The sequence below is a fragment of the Anoplopoma fimbria genome, chromosome 16 (genome assembly GCF_027596085.1).
Source record: "Anoplopoma fimbria isolate UVic2021 breed Golden Eagle Sablefish chromosome 16, Afim_UVic_2022, whole genome shotgun sequence".
In the NCBI taxonomy this organism is placed as follows: Eukaryota; Metazoa; Chordata; class Actinopteri; order Perciformes; family Anoplopomatidae; genus Anoplopoma; species Anoplopoma fimbria.
The window spans coordinates 19,968,076-19,989,193 of record NC_072464.1 but is presented as its reverse complement, the minus strand read 5'-3'; the positions used below and the strand labels follow the sequence as shown (position 1 = coordinate 19,989,193).

At 37.8% G+C, this 21,118-nt stretch overlaps 1 protein-coding gene across 1 annotated transcript in view; it reads left to right on the top strand.

The window, feature by feature from the left end:
• LOC129104980 (5-hydroxytryptamine receptor 2A-like) overlaps positions 1–21,118 on the top strand; it is a 44,925-nt gene that overhangs the window by 12,771 nt on the left and 11,036 nt on the right. Inside the window, exon 2 of the mRNA XM_054615842.1 lies at positions 12,929–13,129. Coding sequence (XP_054471817.1) covers positions 12,929–13,129 — 201 coding nt within the window. The remainder of the gene's footprint in view (positions 1–12,928; positions 13,130–21,118) is intronic.

Here is a 21,118-nt window from a genome sequence, read left to right as displayed (position 1 = left end):
TATGCACTTTGAAATAGCTCTGCTGTTAGCTTACAAAAAATCTGAACAGCAATGAGGATTATGCCGACGGAGCTAATCCCAGGTACAGCGACATAAATGATAGTTAAATCCAGAATAATAAGGAGGAGGTTTGGGTGGTGTAGGGAGCTGCAGCAGCAAATCAGCAAACTAACCATCTGTACAGCTGTGAACAAGCCCATGATTGTGAAGCATATTTGAAAACAGCTGGTGCCAATCAGCGGGTGTGACTTCAGCGCTCTGCCTGAAATAATGCTATGTTTCATTCATGAAGCATGAAATGTAGAAAAAGAAAAAAGGGAAAATCAGAATCAGTCTGTTTTCATGTTTCATGTGATTCTGTACTCTAAGTTTAAATTTCATGTCTCCAAATATTCCTTTCAGTTATATGATTTAAGTTTAATTTAGCAACTAAAGTAAGAACTGGAATGCATGACTTTTACTTGTAACATAGAACCTATACATAGCAGTATTTCTACTTTAACTTAAGTAAAAGATCTTTCACATCTGTTTTTTATCTTTCCCTTTGTGTTTAGCTTTTGCCTCATTAATATACGGCTCTTTGGCTCACAGCATCTGACTCTTTTGAACCTTTTCCAGCTTTTTTTGTTCTATTATTCAGACTTACAGGCCTCTAATTAGCACAATGTGTTGAAGTAAATGTGTTCTTCTCCCATCTTTAGTTCAGTTTTCTTGAGTTTGTTCTATTTATTTTTAGTTAAATTGTACATAAGTCACTTTGAACATCTTGAACTGTGCTGTAAAAAGAAACTTGTTTTGCCAGTTCACTTAGACATCTTCAATATGTCAATAATAGTGTAACATCCAAAAAACAATATGAGATAGAGAGAAAATCCTCCTATTCTACCTTTCTATGCGTATCAGTGTGTGCAGAGCTGCAGGGGAACTTCGTTTTCATGGCGGTCTTAATTGTCTCTGTTGTAAAACAGTTCAGAGTTAAACAGAAAAGATTTAAACAGACGTTTAATTAAAATAAAATGATGACCTTTTGGACAGACATCGGTGTAAACTGCCACATGACTTGTTTATGGAGGCATTCAACCTCGTAGCGCTAATTGTAGTTTTGTATACATAAATACTGCTTGGTAGACAGTAAATCTTCCTCCGTGGATCAATAAAGTTTAATATTAATCTTTAATACTAAATAATAATTAATTTGTTTTTAATATTTTGTATGATAAATCTTTTCCAAAATGTAGGAGTACAATTTAAAGCAGCATAACTTGGAAATACTCAAGTATCTCAAAATAGTAATTAAGTACAGTACTTGAGTAAATGTATTTAGTTACTATCCACCACTGCAGTGCAGCATTTCCCCAAATGTACCTTTAAGAAGTAAAGAATAACAGGGGGAGGGATTCTATTACTTTTTTTTCTTTCATGAAGTCTTTGTTGGTGGTTGTTGGTCTTCATTGGTTATCATCAACTTCGGTTAGTAAACTAAATCTTTACTTCCATTTACAGTAAAAGACTTCTGACATACTGGTACTTGGTACACTCACACTGGAGACAGATTTGTGAGGAATCAGAGTCACATGATCAGTGTAGACGTGTGACTCATGGGCTGAGGCTGTTTGTCTCACAGGTTTTGGTTTCCAGAGAGAGGAAGGTTTTGAGAGAAAGTCTGAAGTGATTGGTGTTACCACCGGCGATACTGACGCCCGTCATGCTGCAGGCTGAGAAGGATTCTTTAGCTGACAGATGAGAGAGGAAGAAAAGGACATATTTACCTGGTTTCTGTTCTGTATTTTAACCGGCTTAACAGGTAGTTTTTTATTAAACTGAAGGATTAGATTTAAAGAGGCTGTGTTTCCATTCAACTGTTGATATTTTTTTTTATCTTCATTGTCTCCTCCCCAACAAGGCCAAAGGAAACTTATGTAATTAGATGAGACAGGCAATTTTGTGTTTTATTAAGACAATGTAATGTAATGAAATGAACAGACCATGAGCTGTCACATCATCACAGACAGAGAGAAACTAAGTTGTGGAAACAAATAAGAGAAAACATATGAGGATAAGTATGGATATCACTTACTTGATTTTTCAGTGCATGTTGTTTAACAAAAAAACATTTTAGTAGCTGAGGAGGAAGCTGGAAAGTCTTAGTTTTCCTGCAGAAGGTGTACATTAAGAGGTCAGTGTGGGTGGAAACGTTAATAACAGTGCACATCACAGAGCATGTTTTTGTTGTGGCTGCTGCCACGGCTGACAGTGTACTGATTACAGTCATCAGGGCTGTTATTTGTGCAATTACATTAACACTTTAGAGAGTGGGCTGGGAACTTTTACCACGCAACTATTTTTAACTTCAGATGTAGAAAGAAATGATCAGGAAACAGAAGAAATGGGGCAGAAGTTTCATATTTAAATTCCCTTTTTTCCAACAAAATTAGTATATATATGTAGGATTTTTAGACCCGGAAAACATGCTAAAAAAGGTAATAGTCTATCTTAGCTAACAGTTGTATGCTGCAATATTAATGCTCTGACTCCTGTACATATTGCACCTTTAATGACAGATATTTGTATGAATTTGTGTTTAAATGCCTTATTATAACTTATCACACTCAAAGTAATCACACACATGGTCAACCTTAGTCTGTCCTCCATGTAAGGAAATCTTGCCCTTAGAGTTTGAGAGCATTATTTAGTATTCAGGACGTAGTTGGCTCACTAGCTGTGCCTCCTTTAAGACTTTATGTTCTCACTGACCTCCTGTCTTCACACTGAAACTCAGGCAGCTGGTGTGACTCTGTAATGTCAGCTCCTGTAACGTCACTCGACTTACTGAAGTCGATAAGAACAACTGGAGTTTGACCCATGAATGTTTCATAGTTTTTAGCTAAGCTGGCTAAACAATTTTTGTTGCTAATCTGCTAAAGTTATTGGTCAGTCATTAAAACAGCTTGAGTCGCCGCCTCGCTTTGAAATGAAGAAGAGGATCTGATTTAGCCGCCCAGTACCACGGGACCTTGTGAAACAGTCACATATGCAATGTATTAGTTTTGTGTACGGGGACATGAATTGTTTTTATTTTTTGTCGATGAGGGATCATACTGTATTTCGTGGTGGTCACACAAATGGAACACATATTCATATAGTCAGTCAGTCAGAACTACTGAATAGCACCAAAGTCCACTCATGTTGGCCATGTGTGGAGGCAGATGGATCCAGAAAACACAGGACTTGCAATCAATAGACTGGTGTTTGATGTAGCATGTCAACTGTCAACACCCTTTGTCGTGATCTGACAAGGAAAAACCTTGTTTTTATTAAAGCAATTTTCATCTTTTTGACAAAGCAGGAAAATAAATAACCCAGAAAAAACAGTCAGCCGTGATTAAAAGAGGATTTCTAATACTGGCTCAATTAATCCTTGCAGCTTGTTAAAACCAATTTGGCAATTTTTCATGTCACTCAAGATGTAAACAATGCTGATCGAAAGTCAATCCTTTCTTGTGGTGGGCACAAAAATTAAACGCACCCACGTGATTATACAACAACCAGAGCTAATGAAGTAGCACTAAATATTGAGGAAAAACACTTATGGTGGGCGTTAACGTGGATGGGTCCAACAAACACATAACTTATAACCACGAGACTGGTGTTTGACACATCATGTCCCGAAGTGTTGTTTTGGTTTTATTGCCTAAACCTAACTTAGAGGTTTGGTGATTTAACCTTACTGTACATAGTTATTTTAAGCATGATGATGAATTAACTTTCATTTTTTAACAGAATGTCATATCAAAAAAGAAGTTTCGCCGAGCGACACAGAAGAAATTTGTGTGTATTGTATGTCGTGAATATTTCTGCTTTCCAAAATACTCACTAAAACACCAAATGTGGATTAATCCGCCAATGAAAATAGTCCACAACAAACGCACTATTTCCTCCTGCTTGTTTCATAAAAATTAGTTACCAGCTGTTTTAGGAAATGACTGATTCTTTTTAAGACATGAAACTTTATATTTGTGAGGTGTTCAAAGATCTACGTCATCAGTAGGATCTACTGGGCTTTGAGCTGAGAGACATTGACAGATCAAAGTATTGTATTGTAGCACATTGTTGGATTTAGTCGTTTCACAGGATTTGTTCACAATAAGAAAGATTTAGAAAACACCAGACTTATCTGATAACAAGAGGCCATTTTATCAGACACTTTGGTGCTCACATAGCTGCTTCTATTGTAGAGGAAGTGGTTTTGCATTTCTGCTTCTATTGTAGAGGAAGTGGTTTTGCATTTCACTTTCACTTTCCAATTTATCTATTTACAATTTTTTCCCTTCATCCGCCACTCTTTCCTCTCTCAGCCCTCACACATTCTAGTTTCTAATCATCTGCATTGTTTCTTTTTGTGGCTGCAGTCCTACTTTTGTTAATTTGACTTCAGCTCACCACCTGGTTATGAACTCACAGCGAAGATAGCACTTTGCCAATTTTCCTGCACCCCCCTCTTCACACTCGGTTTTCTATCGTCTATTGTTTGACTGCCGACTCGTCTCTAGCGTTGTCATCCCGCCGCCTCAGGAGACCGAGCGCTCTTGAAAACGAACACAATCCACTAATTTTATCCTCGCAAACATACTTTGGATGGAACGTTGCCAATAATTACCAGCACTTCTCACCCAGCTGAGGCTTTCTCTCAGCTCTGCTGGGTGCTCTGGTTCTCTGGGAGCGAACAATTAGAAAATAGATTTTCAGCGGAGCTTCTTCCAAAAAAAGCATCTGAATGTAGACCTGTTTTGCAGCTGAGTCAGCAGTCCATCACCGTAAACAGACACAGAGCTGAAAAGAACCGCTTTATTCATAGAGATACGGTTCATACACAAAGCATGTTTTAAAATACAACCAAACTTCTTACTTATTATTGTGGATAGAAATGTGTAAAAACAGATTGGACAAAACATGTTCACCTTAGAAAATGAAGCTGTTGTTGTTTTGGCTAAAAGGCTGCAATCTAGCTACCACACAAGCTACACCATGAAATGTATAAACTATTCATGAGGATAAGAAATATTAATGTTATTGCTTATAAATGCTGGTTAAATAGACCTTTACTCACTTCTTGGTTCTTGCTTTCAATCGTGAAAATATGATCCCAAACATGAATCAGAATCAGAATCAGAAACTGTTTATTGCCAAGTACGTTACACATGCAAGGAATTGGCCAGGTGATAGGTGCGTAACAGTAAACACAGTGCAATAGTATGAAAAATATATAAGAAATATGAAAAATAACAATAAAATAAGGTAAACAAACAAATAAATAAAAGCACTTTTTGAGCCAAAAAAAAAAGTTTACAAACTAGCTGTTTGAAAAAACACAAAGAAATGTCTGAATTAATCCTTTTTATTTGACATTATACTGAGTAAATGTTTGGTAACCGTGAACGTTACTGTCACCCGATCCAATTTCACAGAAAAGGCCTCGGTCTTTAAATTGAAAAATGCTTTTATTGTGAAGCACATGCAGCGAGCGGCAAGATATCAGCTGTAGCTTTAAGAATATTAGTTTAGGGCTGCAGCTGAACACTGGATAACAGACAACTGTTTAATCTGGATTAGTGATGTTTAACCAATACCTGATCTATTTAACTGGGTCAGTATTAGATCGCTGCATCTTTTTTCATTTTTATATAGATATAAATAAATGTATTAGTGAACTTTATTTTGTCTCTTAAATAGCCTTTTCTTCCGAGGACACCCAAGATTTATAAGGGATGCTTTGATCTTGTTGGTCTAGAAACTAGTTTGGAGAGGAGTTATTGTAGGTATTTGAATGTGTGTGTGTGTCTGAGTGTCTGTGCATGAGAGTGTGTGTATGTGTGAGTGTGTTTGTGTGTGTGTTCCTGGCTTCATCCTCTGACATCTGGCAGAGTTTCTGACGAGGTAAACAAGTAGGATTTGGAGAGACAGAAGCATCAAGCTGAGCCAAGTCTGGTTTGAGAGTTTGTGAATCTCATGTGATGTGATTCAGGTGTTTGTGTGTGTGTGTGTGTGTGTGTGTGTGTGTGTGTGTGTGTGTGTGTGTGTGTGTGTGTGTGTGTGTGTGTGTGTGTGTGTGTGTGTGTGTGTGTGTGTGCTTCTTTGTGTAATGTGTGTTATCTGGAGCCACTGACTAAATGCTTTGTGTGTGTGTGTGAGAGAGAGAGAGAGAGAGAGAGAGAGAGATTGTCTGTCTTCATCTTTGCTCAACAAACTCTGTCTGACTCACATTTCTCTGCTTTCGAAAGCAGCATGCACACTTGGCCTGATCAAGGACGGCTGTGAGCCTTCACACTATGTTTCCTCTCTGTTGATTCAGAGTTCTCTTTTCTTCTTAAATCAGGACTCATGATCCTTGTAACCAAATGTCATTACCCCCTGCCTCTCTGAAAGTCTCTCTTCTGTCTTCAGAAGAAATCCAGTGTTTTTGCACAGTTTGTTCAAGGAAAAAGTAAAAAAAGAAGGGAACATGAATCATTTCCTTTTTTGTACTTCTGAAGATAATAATTCTCTGCAATCAAACACAGGTGTATGTGATTGCCCGGTTGATTAAATGTCTGATGCACAGGTGGTGGAGATTGTGTGATGAACACTTTGGATTCAGCCAATATTTGTTAGTCTGTATTGTTGTTGCAGCAGTTCTGCATTCACTCTCTGGCATTATGTGATGAATGAGACATAATAATAGGCCTTTATCACGGGAGACATTTTGACATATCACAGACGTAAATAACAGAAAAACCGATGGCTGAAGTCCATTTAGCTGCTTCAGTTTCATTGTCCTGGGGACTATTTGACAAAGGTGATTTGCAAGCACTACTTCACACTGTGCCAGTATCTTGTTACACAATTAACCTTCACTCTCAAACATCATATAAAAATGCTTATGAATATGTTGAAATTGAGAGTTTTTTCTTCATTTCCATCTTTGAATTAACATTTCACAAGAATCCTTTGCGACATTTACTTTCCAATCATATCTTGCAGGAGCATGAAAAACTAAAATGTTTGATAATTATCTTTTGGTTTTCCCATTTTCACTGACTCACATTTTCTTTCTTGGTGAATCTTTTTCTCGTCTGTGGGCTCAGAGTTGAACTCCATGGTTCTTTCTTTGTTTTGCATAAGTGAGACAAAAGTTCAACGAGTTAAAAAAGTGCTCGAGTGCAGTTTTGTTTCATGCGGTTTGGGCTGTGTATAAAAGAGTCGGACGTTGTTATTCAACAAATAATTCCAACAGTTGGCTCTTGTTCCAGGTTAAATTATCTCCAACTCAGACCACAGAAACACACATAGGGAGCTAAAAAAGGTCTTCCACTTTGGTTTGTTTTTTGTTCCTCTAAACTGACAGCAGCCAAAGTGCAGGCTACAGTAGGTTGTGTCACATGATTAACAGTCTGCAGCAGTCAGTCACCCAGAATTAACCTCCCCGAGAGACGGCCGAGCTGATCGAATCCCTTCATGTGTGAGACGATCGATACTCTGCACTCGGTTCTCCTGCAGTTCCCCTCTCTGGAACCACCACATCAACAAAACTTGAGAAGACTTGAAAGAATGACCCATAGTTAACCTTCACTGTTACACAATGAAAACACAGCTGTTTCAGATCCAGTGGTTTCCAATTATGTGGTTTCACTAACAACTCAAACAGAAAACAGAGAATGAAGTCGGATCATTTACAAAAAGTCAGAAGGTTGCTGTGTTCTACACTTTGAGTCACATGTACTAGCTCTAATACATTCAATTCTTGCTTCATATTCATAAATTCAAGTATTTATTCTTTCTTTATTGTTGATAAAAAAAAATTACAGGGCTGCAGCTAACAATTACTTTCTCATTGGTCTACAAAACATCAAAAATTGTGAAACAACCAACATCTTGTATTCTTTCAATCCAAGGCCCAAAGATATTAAACTTGCTGTCACATTAAAGTAGTCAGTCTTCACGTATGATAGAGGCTGTTGGGAAACTTTTTGGCTTTTTGATAAAAAAAATTACCTAAATTTGTGTCATTTAATGAATCAGCTGGTCGTTTTAGCTCTCGTGTTCGTGACTTCAGGTCTTTTATTTTGATATAAATGTGCTCTAACAAAACGTGTGCATGGAAGCAAAAAAAGCTTATAATAATATTTAAGTTTATATTATTCCTTTAACATTTCCGTTACATTGTCAGACACTGCAGGATATAAAAATAATAAACGTTCCTGGCATTTTTTTCGGATTTCCAGCCGATTTGAAAGTTACATGAATGTGTGATCTGCTGGGGTGTCGGTATCATAATCACTTAAATGATTTATTCTCCCTGAAACTTGAGCTTATTTCTCTAACGTGCGGGCTTCTTAAAGACTGCTTTGAAGAGGAAGAAGAAAGGGGTGTCTTTTCACAGATTGAGTCATGGTGCAGAGCCGGCTAAGTCTAATTGGTGTCAGGTACTGAGGAATAATGTCACAGTCGCAGCCTTTCCTTGTGTTGAGTTTTTTCACAAGCTGGGGAAGCAGAAACGTCGGCTCCCGGCTCTTTGAAAGGAACAAGGCAGAGGTGACAACAGCAGAACATGTTGAGTTTGAAACCACGGCGGGGGTTTCATAAGGACGGCTCTGTCTGCAGCAGCAGGCGTGGGAGCAAAAAGTCACATCTCAGCAGGTCCTGTGGGATTTTTTGGGGGGGATTTTGTTTCAGTTTGTGTGTTTTGTATGTGTGGGGTTGGGATTTCTTTGTGAGGGATAATTCACTCCGGTTGCAGGTCATCACCATCAGAGGTTGAGGAGCCGGTAATAGTGTGAAACCTTGTCAGTCCCTCAGGGTGATTTCTCTTTTCTCTTTGTGGTTCTCAGCGGGGAACTCAGAATTGAGGATCGACCGCAGAGCAATATCCCTGCTGGACTGGAAACAACAAACAAAGAGTCAGCCAGCTTCAAGCACCAAACTTGTGTTAATGCATGTTTTAGCTCACTAACTTTAAATTAATTTCCTCTGGACCATGAAGCCAATTATTTCAGTTGAACGATTTTTATTATTCAGGTAATAATAGTCTTCAAGACAAGATTTTATGACGATGCAGCAGCTGATTGATGTGTGTTTCAAACAACCTGTAAATGCACAGGAAAAAAAGTCTAAATATTTCCCAAAAATGCTGCAAAAAAGTTGGCGAATAAATGATGACGTACATGAAGCATGTGACTTAAGAGTCACTGAGGAGCAGATCAGTGTGGAACCACAAGGAGACTGTAACCCTCACATTACTACACAATCAGAAATGCTATGAAATGTTATTTTAATGTTCTCTTTGTGGGTTTCCATCAGTTTAACTTTTGTCATGACTCAGAAAATGTAGGATTGGACTCCAACACAGACGATGTGGGCAAAGTTGCAGAGACTCTGCTGATTCATTGCCAAAGTGAAGATAATACTATTTAGACTTGCAGGCGGACAGGAGTCAAAACTGTTAAGACTAATCCAAAGGCTGGTAGGAAATATATACTCTAAAATATAAAGCGGAGGTTCAAAACTGGCTGGTTACATGTTCCAGATTTGATCAGGTACAGTTTACAGAAGCAAGAAAGCAAAGACAAGAAGCACATGGCCAACAATCTGACAGGGAATGAGTGGGTTATATGATGAGGGAAAATGGAAACAGGTGAGCAAGTGGATGTGGGAGTCTGGAGCAGGTGGACAAGTCTGAGAATAGCAAAGAGAGAAGGTTTGAATACGTGGGAATGTGGTTCGAGGGCGTGACAGAGAGGCAGAACATGACAGATTTACCCTTTTTTTCCTCCTTCTAACAAAAGCAATTTAAAACGCTGTCCCTTTACACTGTATCTTATAATTATGAGGCCTCTGTGCTCTTGGGAGCAGCAGATTAGTTTTGTAGCCTTCCCCAGATCTGTGCCTCCAAATAATCATGTCTCTCTGCGCTCTGCAGGTAGCTCCTTCTGACCTCATGGCTCAGGCTTCCTCTGATATGTCAGCTGTGAGACCTTTTCATTTACACACATGCTTCTTTCCCAGTCACTTCCAAGTGATTAGATTGACCACAGGGGGACTCCTATCAAGGTGTAAAGACACCTCAGCGACGATCCAGAGAAATTTGAGACACCTGGGCTAATTTCAGAGTGTCTGAATACGTCTGTCGATGTGATAATTAACTTTTTGTCTTTTGAAAACATCTGCAAAAGAATGAAGTCTAGAAACTTGTTTCCTTCCTGTCCAGAGCAAAATGTATTAGATGGATTGCTATGAAAGGTGGCGCAAATGTTTATGGTGCACAGGGGATGAGCAGGTCAACATTTACACTTGTACTTGTGTTGAAAATAGTTTGCTTGTATGTGTTTTTAAATAAGCATTTGCTTCAAAACTGCATGTAAACAACCAGAAGTTTTCCACCTGAAGTTGAGAGATTACGAACAGGCAAAAAGTTTTTTTTTTTGGTAAAAAAACACCAAACACAGACTGAATAGGAACTTTAAGTCAGGAGAAGTAGAGGGCAAAAAGAAAGAGAAGAAGCAAGGCTGTTTGGGACTGAATGCGTCTGAATGCGAGAGTGATTCATAAAACCAGGTGATAGAGACGGAGGACAAACACCATTTGAGTGCATAAGGACGAGGACGATAAAATGGAAAGCTGAAAGGAAAGAGAAAATCAGAGGAGCGATGGTGAGGAGGACGAGGGTTTGGAGGTGGCATGGATCAACATGGATGAGTCATCTCCTGAATAACAAAAAAAGCCTCGATCAGGTTGTCCCTCACCTGTCGCATGGAGGTAACCACAGAGAATCAAGAGGAGGAGGAGGAGTAAATGCCTCATCCTGACTCTGATCACGATGTAGATGCCCTGTCTTTTATTTTTAAAGAGAAATAAAGATGGGTTTCTTATTCCCAAAGCCCATGAGCTTTCAAAAGAATGAGATGGCAGATAGAGGCGGCAGAAATGAGTTTCCTCTGCAGGGTGGCGGAGCTCAGCCTCAGAGATAATATGAGGAGCTCAGACATCCGGAGGGAGCTCAGAGAAGAGCTGCTGCACCTTCGTGTGGAAGAGGCTTCTCTTTGACACGACACACGTTGCCACCGTGACCCGGACCAGGATGGATGGTTTCATTCATCCTCATCTATTAGGTTATAAGACAAGAAAAGGGGGCAGTAGTAGAGGTGATGTAGAAAAGGTTTTCCAGGTCCTTTTTCTTGACATTTGAGAGGACATTTTCTGGAGATGAAACTGAAGCGGTGGAGGTCAGGTCAGAGCAAACATTTCTGTGGAAGCTCTGTAACTTAGTATGTGATGATGCTGATTGTTGGGTAGTTATGTGGGGACAGAGACAGATGGACGCATTGAACATAACTATTGCATCAGACTCTTTTTTTAAGCTAGCATGAATAGCGACGACTCTCAGAGCGATGCTTGTATTTAACTTTAATGACCTAAAGGGGACATTTGTCATTGCCACACAGACAAAGATACATAAAACATGATTCAATACATAATGTGAACACACCAAGTGGTAAAAAAATATTTTTTGGTTTTTTTTTTCATCCCTTCATACAGAGGATAAACAAGACGCTATAGCTCGAAATATATATCGAAAGTGTCAGACAGATCCGGCAGTTAAACACCATTGACGGTTGTTTAATGGCCGCTTTGACTTTATGTTGCAACCTGTTCTTGTAACCTGTTTGCTCCAGTGGAGACTCCTAATGTCTTTTGTGACTTTTCCACTTTACATCTGGCAGCACCAACGGTCGAAAACAGGAAAATGAAGACTCCTAAAATGGCCCTTATAGAGGATAAGCCTTTGTTATCTTTCCATGGCAGGATCAACCCTCTTCCCTCTAGAGAGAAACACCTAAAGATTTTTAATACATCCATCAGTCCAACATTTATTTTTCTGCTTTGTAGCCTAGTGAGTATTAACATCCATCTGATTGTATGCTCTGCGTCTTTTAACTGCCCTGCTTGAAATGGCCTCTATAAAGTAATGGCCTGATTTTGATGTAAAGAATCTTCCTTCATTCCAAATATTGTATAATGTCACTTCCATCTGCAGCTGAGTGGTTTTAAGTACAATTTACTGGGCTAAATATAGAGATAGGCCATATGGGACACTGCTGGTGTGTGTGTGTGTGATATGTGAAGGTAACATGTGATGTGCATGTGTAGTGTCAGCCTCAGACAGTGTGCATGAATCTCAGGTGGTTGCTCAGGTGTTGAGGCCTTCGGCCATGTTCCATCTGTATGACTCACTCCATTTATCACTGCGTGGTCACTGTTTCTTTAGCTTTTTAGAGGCCACAGACCGGCAATGAGTCCATAAAAGCACCACTATGGTCAGACAGGAAGTAACTAGATTTTTTTTTTGAAGCGGGCTGATAATTCTAGTATGTTTTTTGCGTTCACACTGACTTTTCCAGTTGTGGAAGATAACTATGTACATTTAGCTTATTCTTTTCACGCTACTTTCTACTTCTACTCCACTTCATTTATCTGACAGCTTTAGTTTATTTACAGATTAAGATTTTTGCAAACAAAACATACGGATCTTATGTGAGTAATCACGTAGTCGACTTACATAAAATTAATTGGCAACTTTTTTGATAATTTAAGTAATTTGTTTCATGTGAAAACATCTCATGTTGCAACTTCACAAATGTTAAGGTTAACTGGTTTTCGTTTTAATAATTGTCATAATTTGAATGTATTTGTAATTGTGTTGAGGTTAGCACTTTTTTTCGATATACCAACTTTTCCATCTCAGCCAAGCCAAACTGAAACTTTTTTGAATTCCCCTGTCAACCTTTTATGCCCCCCTCATTAAAGGGTTGATCAGAACCATGACACTAATTTTATCTTACTTCTTCCCTCTTCGGCTTTATCTTTCCATTTATTATCTCTTGCTTTTCCTCTGCAGATTATGGGTGGCCGCTGCCCTCCGAGCTTTGTCCCATCTGGATCTACCTGGACGTCCTGTTCTCCACGGCCTCCATTATGCACCTCTGCGCCATCTCTCTGGATCGATACATCGGCATACGCAACCCGATCCACCACAGCCGCTTCAACTCCCACACCAAGGCCCGCATCAAGATCATGGCAGTGTGGACGATTTCAGTGGGTAAGGACACACTCAGGTTTTTACACGATGAACCAGAAGAAGACAATAGCTGTTTCTGTTTGTGTCATGTGGTCTATGTTGTGTTTAAGCTTTGATATTTGCCTTAAATCTACTTAAAGTTTTTAAATATAGCTTGATATTCAAACATTAAGGTGCTATTTTAATGGCTGTTGAGGCTGTGTTATAACATCAAAAGAGAAGTGTTGTCTTCTGATAGTTGTGTTTGAAAGAGGAGGCTCGTATCATGTTTGAGAAAGAGAGAATTGCATCATAGATTCATAGATTGATTTCATCATAGATTTAAAATGGTGAAAGTGACACAACAGCTCCTTATGAGAGTGTCGCATTATGGGTTGTTTGAAGCATTCATTTTCCCAGTTCACCAAGTTCCCTCGAGTTGGTTTATAATGTGTATTTTAGAGTTAGTTAGTTTTTTTAACCTTTGTGAGTTTCTGATGGCTTGGATAATGTGTTTTGTTGCCACTAAGAAAATAATTCACACTGAATGCAAAGCTATATATCATCAAAAAATACTTTTCCAGAAAAAAACTGTTGGTAAAGAGAAGACCATTCATAATAATCTTATATTCAAGAAAATATAGTTATTTTAGCTTCTTAGCTTTAGAGCTGACCAGCTCACATCACTACCATATCAAAAATTAGCTTGTACGTTAGTTAAGTTTTAATATATAATGAGAAATCTAGGACCAGCTGAGTCAAAAAAAAGCTCTGCTGAGTTTGGGAATAACTGAAAGTGTTTGTTTGATTTTTTTTTGTGGGGTTGTATGTATAATGTGCCAAATTTAAAAGTTCGGATTTGAATACAGAAGAAACTCCTCCGGGAAGTCTTAAGATTGATATAAAACTTGATATAAAAAAAAAAAGGATCCACCTTTTAAGTATACATCTGTGATACCCAACTAGATGTACTTGTACCTGAAGGGAAAAGTTAGAAATATTCTGGAGTAAGCTTATTTAAATTTATTGAAAAAATATAAGGATTTAGTTAAAAGAAGTTAGGAAAGGACAAAAAGGACAATGAGCTGAGAGGAAGTTTGGGTGTTTGAGATGGTACAGCAGTAGTAATGTACCACACATCCCTGAACACAATACCAAGACAACATTTAGCACATATTGTGAATTCGCCAAACCAAGGCTAAAAAAATAACAGTAATGCTTGTGTTTCATGGTCAAGGACGAAACTGTCCATCTCTGACATGTACGTCCTTGTTCATTGTCGCGCTCTCCTCTTTGCAGATGGACAAAATTGCTCAGAAATGCTTTGGATAAAGTGAATTATTTTTTGTGGAGAGGCCACAGTTAAAAAACGGTGAGAAGAGCAGAGAGAGGGCAAAGCCACTCACAATGAGAGTAGGAGGGCAGTCGCATTAAATGCAATTTTGCCCTCTTCAAGATAAAAGTGACGTTTATGACTCCATATAATTTTTATGGAGATGAGGGAACAATCAGGTTCTGGTGTTTAGCTTCTGCCGTTCTGGCTGGTATCCAGCTGCTCAGGTCAATGGCGCTATAGATTTGCTGGAAATGTAATGATGGGGCTGCAGACAATGGAGGTCGTAGGAGGAAAGAGCAGCAGAGTGCACATTAGCTCTGCGAGGCCATTATTAACACAAAGAAGGAGGAAAGAGAAGAAAAGTTTGAAAATGTAGCGTTTACTTTTCAGTTAGCTAGCTGCAAAAAGAAAAACAGGCCCTTAGATTGTATCTAATGAATGGATTGCAGGAGAATTACAGCCTGACTTTTGTGCTGTTAATGATTTACTGTCAAAACTGAGTTATCCTGATGTTAGAAGATTAAAGACGAGCAGCACAAAGGGCCAGAGGAGGTCCTGGACAAGAGCCAGTTTAAAGTAACTGTAAACATTATTTGTTCTTAATTTATTTTTGTTTTAATATTGCATATATGCCAAAGAAAAATATACCAATCATTGTTTTTGCTCATTCTTTCCTTCCTGCATACTGAAGCTACAGTTACATCTCATTAAACTACTGAAGGACTAGTAAAGCAATTAAATTCAGATCAACAGAATAGAAAAAGAAAGAAAAAGAGCCTGCATCTCAGGCTTTCTTTGATGGTTTCATATTATATTTTGTATAATGTGTTGTAATATTTATGATCATATCAGATAGCGTCTATAGACTTTAACTACAAAACAACATCAAAGAAACACAAGACGACTACAGAGAGACACAAATCAGCTACAAAACGACTACAAAGAGACATTAAATAAATGCAGACGTGCCAAACGACTACAAAACAACTGCAAAGAAACATTAATTGCAAATTTCCCCGCTGCGGGACTAATAAAGGATTATCTTATCTTATCTAAATGAGTTCAGAGACACAAAATGACCACAAAGAGATGATAGATAACCAACAGTAGTTACCGAGCATTACTTCCCATTGACTCCCTAAGGTAGTTACCGGTCCAAGCAAATAAATATTCCGGCACATAACTCCCAGCTAAAACCACAGCGTGTCATTTTTACACTTTGGTTTTTGTACTATTGAAACACACAAGATATACAACATGTTCATCAGTGAGCTTCAGAAGGGCTGGTAGGATGATTTTGTTACATCTTGACAGAGCCAGGCTAGCTATTTGCAGTCTTTGTGCTAAGATAACTCCATATTTGCGCCACAAATTTGAGAGTGGCATCAAACTTGCAATCTAATGTTCTGTAAGAAAGTGAATAGGAGCATTTTCCAAAATTTTAAATGAAATTCTGTGTGAAAAGGTAAGATTGTCCTTTTTTTGATTTAGCAACGGTTTAACAAAGTACAGCAAGAGGGAGATCCTGCACGACAAGAGAGAGTGTTTGCTGAGATATAAAGATTTATTGTTTATTTTTAGAAAAACTGCAACGATTAGATACGTGTTTTGGACATGATCAATACTTCATCATGAACTGAAGGAACTGTCAAAAACAAGCTACTGTCATTTTAGTTTTATTCATCCACATCAGGAGAATATTTTCTGTCCTTCAGGCTGTTGGAAATACACAGATAAATGGGAAAATAGTCAGGGACTAAAGTGTTACATCACTTTTTTGGCAAATAACAAATCATTTGTCTGCACAAAAGCATCATCATGAAAGACATGGTCCTGCTGAATAGTCTTCTGATGGTGGGAGTAAAGGGCGCTGGAGAAGACAACAACACATTAATGCTGTTCCTTTATTTCCTTCTTTAATTTCATGCAAACGTCAGCGGCCTATTTATAAATATCTGCCATTGACATGCTTTTTATGGCCTCATCCTCATAAAGAAATTACACTCAGGTTACTTTATTATGATAGTTTCCATTAATGTTGCTCCATCATCTCACCGTCCGTTCTGCAGCAGCTCAGTTCAGACTGGTCGAAAGAAGAAATAATGAACATGTCATTATCTATAAGCAAATTAATGGTGAAAAGCCTATGAGGTAGTTCAGGAAGGTTATTTTAATGTGCTGCTACACTCACAATGATAAAATGCATCATATTGTCCCAAATACAAGATGATATTTTCTTCTGAAAATTACAAAACAGTAGAGTTGTGTTACCTTACGTTGCATTGTGGGTTGTTTGTAGCCTTAATGTTGCTACACTAGTGTCACAAAGTCCGTGCAATAGTTTTGAGTTAAATGGTGTTATGTCATGTTTGACTTTTACGAGAGTATCAAGAATATGGAATCTCTTTTTCATGGATTCATACTTTTGCAAACAGGACAAATCTGAGAATTTGTTTTATCTTCAAAAGGTTTCTTTTGTGTGTTTAAGTTAATTCATATTTTTGTTATTTCAATGGTTTAAAAAACATTACATACCTGTTTATTTACTGTGAATGGAAGAAGAGTTTTGTACTGACCCTTTAGAAGAGATCACTGTCGCTTTAAGAGAGAGTAAAAAAGACGTTCTGTAACCTCAGTTAATAAAAGTTGCAAAACGAAGATGGACTTTAAGGGTCAATAACTGAAATTTAAAATAAGTAATAATAGTAAATATAATGTGAAAGCCAGTTTCAGTGATTTATGAGAGTGGATGAATGCATTGGTTAATATTTGTTGTCAGTGTAAAACAAAAAAGGCGTGTGTGTGTCCTTATGGTTACCCATAACACCTTTCTCCACATTGGTCTCCACATTTGTTTACATGCATCTTTGCAGAAATATAATCAAGCCTGAGTCGTGCGGTTTGATTTTATGATCTAATTCAGCTTAAACCGGATTTAAAGAACAAGAAATGTATTTGTAAACTAGTCAGGGTTATTTGTATTTCCCAATACATGTACATCTAAATTGGTCAACAGCAAAAATGGTGGAGGAGATCCGTCCTCCTCTGATAGCTGCGTGGTGCAATTAGAGCTGATTCCAACAAATGAACATTGTAACAACTAAATGTGGGATTATAATGAATCCACTGCAGTCTGTCGATATGGCCGTTACAATAACTCCAATTAAACAACCTCAAAGACAGAATGGTGTGATTAAGTTCCTCACATTGTTCACAGTTAAAGAGGGGCAGGTGGAGCAGGTGGGTGAATAAAACGCTAAGTCCACTAAAGAGATGAGGAAAGCAAAGCAAATTTCTTTATAAGAATCTTAGAACTAAAAGACAATGGTAACCTGTTGCAAGATCCAGCAGATTTGGCTAAAGTATTCAATGAATACTTTATTGAGGATCGAGGTCAGTGAGGTGGGGGAAGTTAGAGCTTGACGAATCAAACTGAAGAAAACAACTCTCCTGCACTTCCTTTTTTCATTAAACCAATTAACCCTCCTTACACTTATTGTGTTTTCTCCAAACTTTATTGACCAAAAAACAAAGGCATTGATTCATATGTAGTGAGCTGTCAGCCTCGCCTTAATGCCCCTGAGCTCCAGAGGTCTGCATTTGCTTCCTGTTTGCCTCCACTTCATTAGCGCTGTCATTCTGCACTGTGTGCTAATGACCGAGCCATGCTGGAGCTGCAGATAGCTAATTTAGCCTTCCTTCCTCGTCCAGATCCAAGGCACGATAGCTGGGTTTCGCCCTGTCATTTACGTTCCAGATTAATGAATGCAGTGTAATTTGTGTCTGAGATCTGGAGATACGTTTCATTGTTTTACTGTGTTGTTCAGCTCTGCAGAAATAACTTCCTACTACGGGGGTGAAAATGACACAAAAACAAGACTGACGTGGTTGAATGATATTTACTTTAAGTAAACAGGTTATTCTCAGGTCAAGATTCAAATTTATATGTTTAAGTTATAAAATTGTTTATATTTTCAATTTCCACTTTATTGATATTTATATTGTATTTGCAGTCTTTCCTATTTTACTGCAACTGCTGCAAATTTCCCTCAGGATAAATAAAGGTCTGTTTCATCTTAAATACATAAACATCCATTGGACGGATCGAGATGATATGTGGTTCAGGCATTTATGTCACCCCTTGGGATGAATAATAAAAAACTGTGCTGATCCTCCACGTTTTCAAACTTTGAAAGCTGCCACAGTTTTGTGTTAGAATTTAGTAAAACCTGCTCCCTCGTTGTCTTCCTGTGTGTTTTCATTGGCACCTCAACATTCAAGTTTTAATTACAACGATGACTTTTCTAAAAGTATGGATGTATATGACTGATATCAGCCATTTTCCTTCATGCAGTGATTAAACCTTGAATTTATATCAAATTATGTTACGTTGTTAATTCACATGTTATTTGACCCGAGTGACTTGATCAGGCTGGTTATTTCCACATCCTGCATATGTGGCTGTGTGTATTCCATTCCCTGAGCAACACCTCAGGTAGGCAGAATTTTTGACAGATCTGGAAATAACATATAACCTTGGTGAAGTCATTGTTAACTGACATATTTAGCAGGCCAATGAAAAAAGCATCCTAGGAAATGGAACAAGGCTATTTGATGTAGCGCTGCCAAGATGTGGACGTAAACTACGATGCTCTACTCACCCCTCTAGAGGCACGCGATAGTTTCATGCACTTTTAAAAATAAACCTTGGTCAGGTTTAGGGAAATGTGGTTTGTGTTAAAACGAGAATGCATGTTTTGTAGTTAAGTACGTTATGTAAGCAATGCAAGTTACGTATGTTACATAACGTTAAGTGTGAAAGGTTACCTTAAGTTATATATGCAACTTAATGTTACATTACATTAAGTACGTAAGTTAAAATGGGTCAATGTTTCTACAACATCTTTTGGTTTCATGCAGGACACAAACATGGGTCTCCTGGGTGAAAGTCCTATCTTTTTTTACCAAACCATCGCCCCAACCTCCTCCCTTTCTCTCTTTATATACTACGTCACCTGACTTCCTACATTACTCCCGCCATAACTACGGCCACGTACAGCGTCGTAGTTTGAAGCTTTGCACCACTGACAAAGCTGCCGTTTTTGAAGACTTGGGAGTGAGAACAAGTGATGTATAAGATGTATAAGTTGGTAGGGATAGCTACTTATGATACACAAGAGTCAATGGTTGTATGTACATACTTTATATTTACATTAGATATGTTTGCGGTAAAGCAGCAGCTCTGTGGACTCTGTGAACACTCGTAGGTAATGCTGCAAACATGCAACCTTTAATCCTTTGTTCTGATTTCATGCCTTGGTATTTTGTCTTTTGTATACGCAGGACAAGTTGATTCTTTTTTTTTAGTGACAGATCATTTTCCTCAGTTTGATTATTTCTCTTTATATTTCTTTTTCTTGCTTTGTAAGTGTCACAATTTCTGTTTCGTCTCTGACAGGAAAAAAAAAACCTTCTGAAAGAAATTACTCAGAGACATAACAGTTTGTTTTGATGATGCAACATCAGTCTGAAAACTCATCCCTTCATTCATGCATGTGGGGATAACTGCGATCAGTGTATGAAGAGAAACAGTCGACTTTTAGTATTTTGATAAAAGTTATGTTTCGACGGACGCTATAACCCCAGAGAATGTTTGGAGCTGTCAAGCTGTGTTTTTGGAAAAGCATATGACAAAGACAAAGACTAAGTAGTTACTCTTAAAATAATAACATACCTTTGTTTACTGTGTTACAGTCCACAAGTTGACGCTTCACAGATTTATGAGCAGAGAAAAACATGCTTAAGTTGATACAGCACAATGATATTTTCCTATATCATCCACATAAATCTATTTATTAAGTTTCCATCCACCTATTTTTATGTGCAAATAAAGAATTTGAATGCAAAGGTCAAAAATACCAAAAGAAAAAGACCCTTACCAACCAGCCTGTTGAAACATGTTTTCCTTTTCTTAAATCCTTAAACACCTTAAACACTTAATCAGCTTTTCAATGTTCAACATAAACATCATTTACATACTATAAAGACTTGTATTTCTACTCCCTAACCACTGAAACAAAAAGTATTCCAAAGGCTGCTGGTACGGTGCTGAACTAATCACTGTTTTATGAGAGAAAAATGTGACAAAGTGGGCTCTTAGCTCTTTGTAGACTATTAGTCTTGTTACTACCCTACATTTATTGAGCTTATTAACTAAACAGATTATTAATACAAAATATAATCAACAAAATAAATTATGATTAATAATTAAAGATCATCCAGCAGTGAATGGAGTTGTTGAATTTAGCTGCATCTTCGACAGCTGCAGCATTAAAGTGATCAACAATCATAATCCAATACTATAACATAATTATTGGGACATTTTACTTTTATTTCAATGAATACTCATGCTTTATTTTACTTTAAGTCAATTTTTTAAGCAAAACTTATGACAGAGTATTTCTACACTGTAGTATTTCTACTTTTCCTTTGTAAAATATCTAAGCGCTAACCATAATGAGTAAACTGATCTGAATGTGTAAAATCAATACAACTTTTCCGGATCACAACTGTATAACGACACAATTATATGAATGAAGAAATAGTGTTCTGTGCTCTGAAATTACATTAAGAAGCTGCCTGGAAGGTAAGACATCAATCTAAAAACTGAACATTGTCTTTGTAAAAGCTCTCTG